Consider the following 13,308-nt stretch of genomic DNA (forward strand, 5'->3'; position numbering starts at 1 on the left):
TGCAAAAATCAACGTGGCTTAAGAATCCATCAGGCCAGAATGAAATGTTTGGAGCGGGAGAGCGAGGTTCAACGCACAGGTCCTGGACCTGGTGAGACGCAGGAGGAGCCCGGACAGGAGACACCCCACAGATCCCAGTCCCTCCACGTACCGGAGTCTCTCAATCCCAGCAGAGTAGTTCCACAGCAGCGGATTAAATGGCCCCAAGCAAACAGACGGAGCGAGTGGCTGCAGTTTGATGAGGACGTGTCCAACATCATCCAAGCCACAGCTAAAGGAGATGTCGACAGCAGGCTCCAGGCAATGAGTACCATCATCGTCAGCTATGGCTCAGAAAGATTCGGACGGATGGAGAAGGGCAACACTGAGGCCACCCCCTACACCATGAATCGCAGAGCCACTAAGATACACCAACTGCGCCAGGAGCTTCGAACCCTCAGGAAACAGTTCAAGAGAGTTTCTGAGGAGGACAAACAACCTTTAGAAGAGCTGCGCAACATCCTGCGGAAGAAGCTGACAACTCTCCGCAGAGCAGAGTGGCACAGGAGGTGTGGAAGAGAGAGAGCTAGGAAGCGAGCAGTCTTCATTGCCAACCCCTTTCGGTTTGCTAAACAGCTGCTCGGGGACAAGCGCAGTGGCCGGCTTGAGTGCCCAAGAGAGGAAGTGAATCGCTTCCTCCAGAATACCATGAGCGACCCACTGAGGGGACAAGATCTAGGACCCAACAGAGCGCTCATCAGCCCTGCGCCACCAACGGCAGAGTTCCAGTTGACAGAGCCCAGTTTGAAGGAGGTTGAAGAGGTCATCAAGGCAGCCCGCTCAGCATCTTCCCCTGGCCCCAGTGGTGTACCTTACCTCGTCTACAAGCGCTGTCCAGGGCTTCTCAAGCATCTGTGGAAGACCTTGAAGGTGATCTGGCGAAGGGGGAGAGTGGCCAACCAGTGGAGGTGTGCAGAGGGAGTATGGATCCCCAAGGAGGAGGACTCGAAAAACATCAACCAGTTTCGGACTATATCACTTCTGAGTGTGGAAGGGAAGGTGTTCTTCAGCATCGTCTTCCGAAGACTGACCGAGTTTCTCCTCAAGAACAACTACATCGACACTTCAGTGCAGAAGGGGGGGATTCCTGGAGTCCCCGGCTGTCTAGAGCACAACGGTGTCGTCACACAGCTCATCAGAGAGGCCCATGAGAGCAGAGGGGAACTTGCTGTGTTGTGGTTGGACCTGACTAACGCCTATGGGTCCATCCCACAGAAGCTAGTTGAGCTTGCGCTACACCGCCACCATGTTCCCAGCCAGATCAAGGACTTGATCCTGGATTATTACAATAACTTCAGGCTCCGGGTCACTTCTGGGTCAATAACCTCTGACTGGCATCGCCTTGAGAAGGGAATAATAACAGGATGCACCATCTCCGTTGTCCTTTTTACACTGGCGATGAATATGGTGGTAAAGTCTGCTGAGGTGGAATGCAGAGGGCCTCTGTCCAGATCAGGTGTTCGACAGCCCCCCATTAGAGCCTATATGGATGACCTTACCATAACAACAACATCAGTACCAGGGAGCAGGTGGATCTTGCAGGGATTGGAGAGGCTCATTGGGTGGGCCAGGATGAGTTTCAAGCCCGCAAAGTCAAGGTCCATGGTGCTGAAGAAGGGGAAGGTGGTCAACAAATTCCGATTCTCAATCTCAGGAAAGGTCATTCCATCCATCACGGAGCAACCAGTCAAGAGCTTGGGAAAGCTCTTTGACTCCAGCCTGAAGGACTCTGCTGCTATCCAGAAGTCTACTGAAGAGCTTGGAGGGTGGCTCACCAAAGTAGACAAGTCTGGCCTACCTGGTAGATTCAAAGCCTGGATCTACCAGCACTCCATCCTTCCCAGAGTCCTGTGGCCTCTCCTTGTATATGCAGTCCCAGTAACAACAGTGGAAGCCTTTGAAAGGAAGATCAGCAGCTTTCTGCGGAAATGGCTGGGTCTCCCACGCAGCCTCAACAGCGCTGCTCTGTACGGGACAAGCAACATCCTGCAGCTACCTTTCAGTGGGCTCACTGAAGAATTCAAGGTGGCACGCACAAGAGAAGCCCTACAGTACAGAGACTCCAGGGACTGCAAGGTGTCATCAGCCGGGATTGAAGTGAGGACAGGAAGGAAGTGGAAGGCAGAAAAGGCAGTGGAGGTGGCTGAGTCACGCCTTAGACAAAAGGCACTGGTTGGGGCCATAGCAACAGGGAGAGCAGGCTTGGGCTACTTCCCAAAGACCCAAGTCAGCCAGGCCCGGGGCAAAGACAGACGACATCTACTCCAGGAGGAGGTCCGAGCAGGCTTGGAGGAAGAGCGAGTGGGCAGGGTAGTGGGACTCCGGCAACAGGGGGCATGGACAAGATGGGAGGGCATGTTGCAGCGCAAAGTCACCTGGTCAAACATCATGCAGGCAGACCTCCACCGCGTCCGGTTCCTCGTGGCAGCAGTCTACGATTCCCTCCCTAGCCCAGCAAACCTCCATGTTTGGGGGAAGAGCGAGACACCCTTCTGCTCCCTTTGCTCTGGAAGAGGCTCCTTGGAACATCTCCTCAGCAGTTGCCCAAAGTCTCTGGCTGATGGTCGCTATCGCTGGCGTCATGACCAGGTACTCAAAGCAGTTGCTGAGAGCATAGCCTCAGCCATCAGCAGCAGCAAGCAACATCATGCGCCAAAGAAGGCAATCTCTTTCATCAAAGCTGGGGTGAGACCTCGTGCACGTCCAAAGACAATAACAGGACTCCTTCACACAGCCCCTGATTGGCAGCTACACGTTGACCTGGGAAAACAACTGAGGTTCCCCCAGCACATTGTAAAAACATCTCTACGGCCAGACATGATCATCATCTCAGAGGCTTCAAAACACCTCATCATGCTGGAACTAACAGTGCCTTGGGAGGAGCGGATTGAGGAAGCCAACGAAAAGAAACGTGCCAAGTATCAGGAGCTGGTGGAGGACTGCAGGGGCAGGGGCTGGAGGACTTTCTATGAGCCAATAGAAGTTGGTTGCCGTGGCTTTGCAGGACGCTCCCTCTGTAAAGTGCTTGGCCGATTGGGAGTCAAAGGGGCGGCCAAAAGGAGGGCCATTCAATCCGCAAGTGAAGCGGCAGAGAAAGCCACGAGGTGGTTGTGGCTGAAAAGGGCAGATCCGTGGGTTGCTACTGGGACACAAGCAGGGACTTGATCACCCCGGCTGGGTCGCCTGGACGAGGGTGTCTGATGTTGCGAGACCCGAAACACCCGATGAATCCAGGATACATCACTGATGATGTGTCCCAGTGCATCCAGGAGATGTATCTTTCAAGATAATCGATCAATAAAGAGAAATAAATATGTTTCATTTAAACATTTTAAGATTCCATTATTACACAAATAAAACATTTTTACCACGTGAACACACACAATAGTACCAATAATTGGTACCATTGAGTTACCAGGGGTACCCGTTCCTATTTGTCAGAGATGTTTTGTAATGTTATTCTGTGATATTAGCACCTAAAGAAATGCTCATTTCCAGTTGAGGAATATTGTGTAAATTATTTTATAGCATGTTCTGGTCGAGTCCTCAATTACAGAATGGTTAGCAGGCTGAATATTACATTTTATTCATTATAAAGGAAGGTTCAAACATTGCCATGCAGAAATATATGTAATATATCTATCATATCTATATGATCTCCTGTTTTATAAACATTATAAAGAGTTGTTCATTGAATTTTGAACAGTTGTATTAATTTTATTATTTTAAGTTTTATTTTAAACGTTTTTATTATTTCATGGAAATTCAATTAGAGAAGTTCTTATAGTATTTTTTTCAGAAATAACTGTGACATAACATAACATACTAGCTGTCACGGCATTCGAATGCGCCCTCATCTTTGCGCCCTGCTTGCCGCGCCTCGGGACGTGCCCACGGCCGCGTCATGCCCACATGCCGGCAAGGCTGTGGGCGATCAGCAATCTGCGCACCTGGACCTGATGAGAGGGAGCTGTATAAAGGACCAGTAGACCCACGGATCCATGCGGGAACTTAGTTCTCAATGGTGGACCGTAAGCCTACTCTAGCTTGATGCTCTCTGTTTTCTCTCTGCATTTTCCCTCCGTGCCTGACATCCTTGTTTGTCCTCCCTCAGTGCCCTCCCGAGGTTTTGCCCTTGGTGATTCTTCATTGTTTTCCCCTGTGAACTTTGGACTGCCTTCCTTGATCCTTGACCCTCGCCCGGACACGGACCTTGTCACTCCTCTCCTGCCCTGGATCACCTGCCTGCCCCACGGACTGGCTCGTTCCTTCGCTCTCATCAACACTTGGTATCACACACTCAGTTAACCTTACACATAGCCACACACACACACACACACACACACACACACACACACACACACACACACACACACACACACACACACACACACACACACACACACACACACACACACACACACACACACTCCTGGGTTTTGTCACACTCCATTTTCTTAGTTTAGTTAGTTTAGTTAACTAAACTAAGCCGCAGGCTCCACTCCTAAAAACAATGAAAGTGTCAACTGTATATGGCTTGTATATATGCATTTTCATGAAAGGAATAAAAAGAAATGAAATGAGTTATTGTTAGTACGGTTTAGTATTTATATATATATATATATATATATATATATATATATATATATATATATATATATATATATATATATATATATATATTTATATATATATATATATATATATATATATATATATATGTATGTATATATATATATATATATATATATATATATATATATATACATTGACTATATATAGAATAAATTATTGTACATTACTGCCCCCTGGTGTCTGAGCCGTCATCTCCACTCTGAAACATAACATACTACCCTTAGAGAAAGTCTAAAAATATAACTATTATTTGATATGTACAAACCCCGTTTCCATATGAGTAGGGAAATTGTGTTAGATATAAATATAAATGGAATACAATGATTTGCAAATCATTTTCAACCCATATTCAGTTGAATATGCTACAAAGACGACATATTTGAAGTTCAAACTGATAAACTTTAGAATTTGATGCCAGCAACACGTGACAAAGAAGTTGGAAAAGGTGGCAATAAATACTGATAAAGTTAAGGAATGCTCATCAAACACTTATTTGGAACATCCCACAGGTGAACAGGCAAATTGGGAACAGGTGGGTGCCATGATTGGGTATAAAAGTAGATTCCATGAAATGCTCAGTCATTCACAAATAAGGATGGGGCGAGGGTCACCACTTTGTCAACAAATGCGTGAGCAAATTGTTGAACGGTTTAAGAAAAACATTTCTCAACCAGCTATTGCAAGGAATTTAGGGATTTCACCATCTACGGTCCGTAAAATCATCAAAGGGTTCAGAGAATCTGGAGAAATCACTGCACGTAAGCAGCTATGCCCGTGACCTTCGATCCCTTAGGCTGTACTGCATCAACAAGCGACATCAGTGTGTAAAGGATATCACCACATGGGCTCAGGAACACTTCAGAAACCCACTGTCAGTAACTACAGTTGGTCGCTACATCTGTAAGTGCAAGTTAAAACTCTCCTATGCAAGGCGAAAACCATTTATCAACAACACCCAGAAACACCGTCAGCTTCGCTGGGCCTGAGCTCATCTAAGATGGACTGATACAAAGTGGACAAGTTCTGTGGTCTGACGAGTCCACATTTCAAATTGTTTTTGGAAACTGTGGACGTTGTTTCCTCCAGACCAAAGAGGAAAAGAACCATCCGGATTGTTATAGGGGCAAAGTTGAAAAGCCAGCATCTGTGATGGTATGGGGGTGTATTAGTGCCCAAGACATGGGTAACTTACACATCTGTGAAGGCGTCATTAATGCTGAAAGGTACATACAGGTTTTGGAGCAACGTTACCATGGACGCCCCTGCTTATTTCAGCAAGACAATGCCAAGCCACGTGTTACATCAACGTGGCTTCATAGTAAAAGAGTGCGGGTACTAGACTGGCCTGCCTGTAGTCCAGACCTGTCTCCCATTGAAAATGTGTGGCGCATTATGAAGCCTGAAATACCACAACGGAGACCCCCGGACTGTTGAACAACTTAAGCTGTACATCAAGCAAGAATGGGAAACAATTCCACCTGAGAAGCTTCAAAAATGTGTCTCCTCAGTTCCCAAACGTTTACTGAGTGTTGTTAAAAGGAAAGGCCATGTAACACAGTGGTGAACATGCTACTTTGGCACGTGTTGCAGCCATGAAATTCTAAGTTAATTATTATTTGCAAAAAAAAATAAAGTTTATGAGTTTGAACATGAAATATGTTGTCTTTGTAGTGCATTCAATTGAATATGAGTTGAAAAGGATTTGCAAATCATTGTATTCCGTTTATATTTACATCTAACACAATTTCCCAACTCATGTGGAAACGGGGTTTGTATATTTAAAGATGAGGTAGTTTTACAATACAGACTTGTTTATAGTAGAAACAATTTACATATATTTGTTCTATATTTATTTTGCCATTAGGGAAAATTGTGGGTTTTTTTTTTTAAACCTATAAGCGGAGGGCGCTAACTTTCTAACATGTTTCAAACATGATCTCCCGCCCTCTTACAGCTTTTAGCACATTTTAACATTAACAACTGGGCCCTATGCTGCCCCAGGATTTAACAGTGTGACTTCACAATAATGGTCATTCATTGCGACCCACTGCCTCATTCTTGTCAGAGCGCACACTGCTGATTATGGAAATATCTGCAGTTGGACACAATCAAGCCAAGTCTTATTCTAGTTTGACTTTCAAGTAGGAAAAAAAATATGGCCAATTGTTGGAGGCATGCAGGGAGAATATAATTTAATATATATCAGTTGAAATCCTGGAAAACATGCAGGGATCCTCTCTGCCGAGTATACCAAAGTGGTTCCAGGCACATTTTGGGGACTCCTTGTGGAGACATGGCAGTGGAAATAGAGCCGGAATGGGATAGACAGCAGGCACACACTAGGGAATCCTCATAAACGCTGCTTCCTTCCACATTTCCTGACAACTCTCTCAACTTTCCTTTTCTGCAACTTTCCTTTTTGCCTGTGTTGTCATGTGACTATAACCATGGCAACATAAAGCTCAGCTCTTGTGGCGATGAGCCTTAATATAATAATAGACATGTTTCTGAAAGCATCGCTGCGGGGCAGGAATCTGTCAGTCTGGTATACCTCTTGTCTTTCTACATCAATGAACAAAGGAGCCGGTTTATTTTAGCCACAAGGTGTTAAGTGTAAAAAAAAAAAAAGGGTAAACATCTAGAATTTATGGCCATTCCGCACACCTGACTGCTAAAACTTTCCAGATGTGGCTTCTGTCCACAGGAAAGTATCATAGCTACACAATAGTCCTTTCTAGCTTTGGACTGGTGCTTGACTTTAGATTTGAACTTGTTTATGTTGGGTGGTGCGTCTGCCTCACAATACGAAGGTCCTGAGTAGTCTTGGGTTCAATCCCGGGCTCGGGATCTTTCTGTGTGGAGTTTGCATGTTCTCCCCGTGACTGCGTGGGTTCCCTCCGGGTACTCCGGCTTCCTCCCACCTCCAAAGACATGCACCTGGGGATAGGTTGATTGGCAACACTAAATTGGCCCTAGTGTGTAGATGTGAGTGTGAATGTTGTCTGTCTATCTGTGTTGGCCCTGTGATGAGTTGGCGACTTGTCCAGGGTGTACCCCGCCTTCCGCCCGATTGTAGCTGAGATAGGCTCCAGCGCCCCCCGCGACCCCAAAGGGAATAAGCGGTAGAAAATGGATGGATGGGGATGGAAATAAGTCTAAAAGAGACACTAAGAAGTAGGGATGGGCATAAAATCTTACAAACCCCGTTTCCATATGAGTTGGGAAATTGTGTTGGATGTAAATATAAACGGAATACAATGATTTGCAAATCATTTTCAACCCATATTCAATTGAATGCACTACAAAGACAAGATATTTGATGTTCAAACTCATAAACTTTATTTTTTTTTGGCAAATAATAATTAACTTAGAATTTCATGGGTGCAACACGTGCTAAAGTAGTTGGGAAAGGGCATGTTCACCACTATGTTACATCGCCTTTTCTTTTAACAACACTCAATAAACGACTGGGAACTGAGGAAACTAATTGTTGAAGCTTTGAAAGTGGAATTCTTTCCCATTCTTGTTTTATGTAGAGCTTAAGTTGTTCATATTCTCCGCTGTCGTATTTTACGCTTCATAATGCGCCACACATTTTCGATGGGAGACAGGTCTGGACTGCAGGCGGGCCGGGCCAGGAAAGTACCCGCACTCTTTTTTTACGAAGCCACGCTGTTGTAACACGTGCCGAATGTGGCTTGGCATTGTCTTGCTGAAATAAGCAGGGGCGTCCATGAAAAAGACGGTGCTTAGATGGCAGCATATGTTGTTCCAAAACCTGTATGTACCTTTCAGCATTAATGGTGCCTTCACAGATGTGTAAGTTACCCATGCCTTGGGCACTAATGCACCCCCATACCATCACAGATGCTGGCTTTTGAACTTTGCGTCGATAACAGTCTGGATGGTTCACTTCCCCTTTAGTCCGGATGACACGTTGTCGAATATTTCCAAAAACAATTTGAAATGTGGACTCGTCAGACCACAGAACACTTTTCCACTTTGCATGAGTCCATCTTAGATGATCTCGGGCCCAGAGAAGCCGGCGGCATTTCTGGATGTTGTTGATAAATGGCTTTCGCTTTGCATAGTAGAGCTTTAACTTGCACTTACAGATGTAGCGACCAACTGTATTTAGTGACAGTGGTTTTCTGAAGTGTTCCTGAGCCCATGTGGTGATATCCTTCAGAGATTGATGTCGGTTTTTGATACAGTGCCATCTGAGGGATCGAAGGTCACGGTCATTCAATGTTGGTTTCCGGCCATGCCGCTTACGTGGAGTGATTTCTCCAGATTCTCTGAACATTTTGATGACATTATGGAGCGTAGATGTTGAAATCCCTAAATTTCTTGCAATTGCACTTTGAGAAACGTTGTTCTTAAACTGTTTGACTATTTGCTCACGCAGTTGTGGACAAAGGGGTGTACCTCGCCCCATCCTTTCTTGTGAAAGACTGAGCATTTTTTGGGAAGCTGTTTTTATACCCAATCATGGCACCCACCTGTTCCCAATTAGCCTGCACACCTGTGGGATGTTCCAAATAAGTGTTTGATGAACATTCCTCAACTTTATCAGTATTTATTGCCACCTTTCACAACTTTTTTGTCACGTGTTGCTGGCATCAAATTCTAAAGTTAATGATTATTTGCAAAAAAAAATATGTTTATCAGTTTGAACATCAAATATGTTGTCTTTGTAGCATATTCAACTGAATATGGGTTGAAAATAATTTGCAAATCATTGTATTCCGTTTATATTTACATCTAACACAATTTCCCAACTCATATGGAAACGGGGTTTGTATGTATGTATGTATGTGTATGCTTGCTTTAGTGCTCTTATTTTGTGTTTATCATATAGCGTTTTTGTGCTTGCCACCATGTTTTCAGTATTCCATATACATATACTGACCTCTGGACCCCCTGCTAAAAGCTTCTTCTAGCTTATCTGGGGGACCCTTTCACTTACCACCGTCCTTAAATGGCTATTCACTACTGTTGTAATTGTAATATGGTACTGTGAATAAACTTGAAACTTGAAAAACCTGTATACTGATACTGTACTTCGTATCTTTACTGTGGATATATGTATCGATCCCTCCACCACTGTTTTACATTTAATAGCTCTAGCTTTAGCGTTAGGATTGCTTCTTCCTCCTACGACGTGTAGTGTTGCATGTTTTGCTTGTCCTCGTCCTCCAGTGATAATAGTACTTGTAAGAAACAATACATTTGCCGCCATGGAGGCGAGGTTTAGTGATTTACAAACAGTTTTGCTCTGTGGAGGGACATTGGACACTAGTGAGAATGCTACATTGCGTTGAGGACGCGTTTATTCGCATTATCACAATATGACCACAGTATTAAAAGCTCTATTGTCTGCAAAATAAATGTCATTTATATCGTTGGTAGTCTATTTTGCGCAACCCTACCGTGAAGCATTCATGTAGCGCGTAGATCAGGGGTGTTGATCTCATTTTAGAAGGGGGGGCCACATGGAGAAAAATCTACTCCCAAGTGGGCCGGACTGGTAAAATCACGGCAAGATAACTTAAAAATAAAGACAACTTCAGATTGCTTTCTTTGTTTAAAAATAGAACAAGGACATTCTGAAAATGTACAAATCATAATGTTGTTGGGTTTTTTTTTTTACACTTACATGTTGCAGTTAACAGTATTCTAACTTTATTTGTCATTATTTATACTTCCTGAATAAATTATGTGATAATGTTCATTAGTCCGGTGATTTTCAACCACTGTGCCGCGGCACACTAGTGTGCCGTGAGATATTGTCTGGTGTGCCGTGGGAAATTTAAAACTTCACCTAATTGGTCCAAAAAATATTTTTTGCAAATCAATAATCATAATAATGTGCCGTTGTCTAGTGCCTGTGCTGTGTAGAGATTGGCAGGGTAATCTTGTAATACTCCATACCAGTAGGTGGCAGCAGGTAGTTCATTGCTTTGTAGAAGTCGGAACGCGTCGAGGATGGTTTGTCGTGATCCCAATATGCAGAGCACAGCGGGAGACAGTGTGCAGGTAAAAAGGTATGTAACGCTTAAACCAAAAAATAACAAGGCAAGTCTTGCTAGGAAAAGGCACTGAAGCATAGGAATGGCTATGTAAAACAAAAGTAAAACTGAACTGGCTACAAAGTCAGCATACACAGAATGCTGGACGACAGCAAAAACTTACAGCGTGTGGAGCAAAGAGGACGTCCACAAAGCACATCCCGTACATGACATGACAATCAGCAATGTCCCCACATAGAAGGATAGCGTACGCACAACTTAAAGAGTCTTGATTGCGAAAACAAAGCAGGTGCGGGCAATAGCACTCAAAGGAAGACGTGAAGCTGCTACAGGAGAACACCAACAAAACAGGAAGGGTCACCAAAATAACAGCGCAAGACAAGAACTAAAGCATAACACACAGGAAACAACAACAAACTCAAAATAAGGCACGACAACCTGGTGGAGTTTCATTGTTTAACCTTTTCTGCTGGTGGTGTGCCTCTGTATTTTTTTTATGAAAAAAATGTGCCTTGGCTCAAAAAAGGTTGAAAATCACTGCATTAGTCAACTCATTGGTGGTCATTTTAAATATAAAAAAATAATATCAAAATCAAATTACAGTATGTTATTTATGTAGTTTGCTCATTTTCCTCGACTGGTGCACTAACATCATTTTTTTTTACATATGTAGCATCATCGACAAAGATAGAAAGAACTGCTATTGCGCCATCTAGTGGACACATTTAGAACAGCAGTTTCTTTCATTCAAAAAGTTCGGCTCATTTTTATACGAAGCAAACTCATCCCGCCGTACGTTTGGCACCCCTGGTGTAGATCAATCATTGTTTCTCCTAAGATAAGCCAGTAAACATGCATTGTTTTCTCATGTGTTTGTGAAAATGATTGCTTCTACTTCCAAACCACTGCACACAAAAGGATGACAATTTGTCAAAACATCCAGTTCTACTGCGTTGCCTATGCTATTTATTCTCTTAAATTGGATTGACCTGAAAGTTCCCGCTAAGCTCAACAAAACGCTTTACCTCTAGGGTGTTTAGTCAAATCACCACCAAATTTAATACACCTTCAGGGAGACTGACACGCTCATGGGTGTAAAAATTGAGAAAGACTAGTTGAAAAACATTACTCCCACAGACTGAGCAACTAATTGTCCATAAATCATTGACCATTTGACTAATGATGATACAACTTGGAGGATATCTGCATCAAATGTTTTTGAAACAATTTGACCACAACCCTCAAATGTCATTCACAGTGTCCTGTCCAGCCACTCAGTTAAATCATATAGTTGATGTACATGACCATATTTGCTGTACAGATTTACCTTACAAAAGATAAAATACTCCTTATTTGTATTCGACTTTATTAAATGTATTAATATTCATGTTTGGCGCAGCCGGTACGGAGCAGGAGGGGATAGAAAGAAGAAAAAAGGGAAGATAGATAAATTGCAGGCACAAGAGGTGAATAAGACAGAGAGACAACAACAATAACAACAGCAAGCATCAGCAAATAGGATATGTACAAATATCGATGAGGTGGCGACTTGTCCAGGGTGTACCCCGCCTTCCGCCCGATTGTAGCTGAGATAGGCTCCAGCGCCCCCGCGACCCCGAAGGGAATAAGCGGTAGAAAATGGATGGATGGATGGATGATATGAAAAGTGATAGCAAAGAAGCATTTAGTGAAGTAAATATGAATAACACAGAAATGACAATGAACATTATTGCACTACAAATGGAGCAATAGAAATACCAATAGAAATAGCACTATTGACAATGAATAATAATAATAATAATAACTAGAGATGTCCGATAATGGATTTTTTGCCGATATCCGATATTCCGATATTGTCCAACTCTTAATTACCGATTCCGATACCAACCGATACCGATATATACAGTCGTGGAATTAACACATTATGATGCCTAATTTTGTTGTGATGCCCCGCTGGATGCATTAAACAATGTAACAAGGTTTTCCAAAATAAATCAACTCAAGTTATGGGGAAAAAAAATGCCAACATGGCACTGCCATATTTATTAATGAAGTCACAAAGTCAAAACAGCAGCTTGGAATTTGGGACATGCTCTCCCTGAAAGAGCATGAGGAAGTTGAGGTGGGCGGGGTTGGGGGGGCTAGGGGGTAGCGGGGGTGTATACTGTAGCCTCTCGGAAGAGTTAGTGCTGCAAGGGGTTCTGGGTATTTGTTCTGTTGTGTTTATGTCGTGTTACGGTGCGGATGTTCTCCCGAAATGTGTTTGTCATTTTTGTTTGGTGTGGGTTCACAGTGTGGCGCATATTTGTAACAGTGTTAAAGTTGTTTATACGGCCACCCTCAGTGTGACCTGTATGGCTGTTGACCAAGTATGGCTTGCATTCACAAAAAAAAACGTAGATATAATGTGATTGGGCCGGCACGCAAAGGAAGTGCCTTTAAGGTTTATTGGCGCTCTGTACTTCTCCCTACGTCCGTGTACACAGCGGCATTTTAAAAAGTCATAAATTCTACTTTTTGAAACAGATACCGATAATTTCCGATATTACATTTAAAAGCATTTATCGGCCGATAATATCGGCAGTCCGATATTATCAGACAT

At 43.6% G+C, this 13,308-nt stretch overlaps 1 protein-coding gene across 1 annotated transcript; it reads left to right on the forward strand.

Annotated features, from left to right (window-relative positions):
• LOC133575934 (uncharacterized) lies at positions 1-3,255 on the forward strand. The gene has a single exon (XM_061928872.1). The coding sequence runs from the start codon at positions 40-42 to the stop codon at positions 3,202-3,204; it is 3,165 nt and encodes a 1,054-aa protein (XP_061784856.1). The 5' UTR covers positions 1-39; the 3' UTR covers positions 3,205-3,255.
• Positions 3,256-13,308: the final 10,053 nt, after the last annotated feature.

This window comes from Nerophis lumbriciformis, linkage group LG33 (assembly GCF_033978685.3).
Source record: "Nerophis lumbriciformis linkage group LG33, RoL_Nlum_v2.1, whole genome shotgun sequence".
NCBI classification, from domain to species: domain Eukaryota; kingdom Metazoa; phylum Chordata; class Actinopteri; order Syngnathiformes; family Syngnathidae; genus Nerophis; species Nerophis lumbriciformis.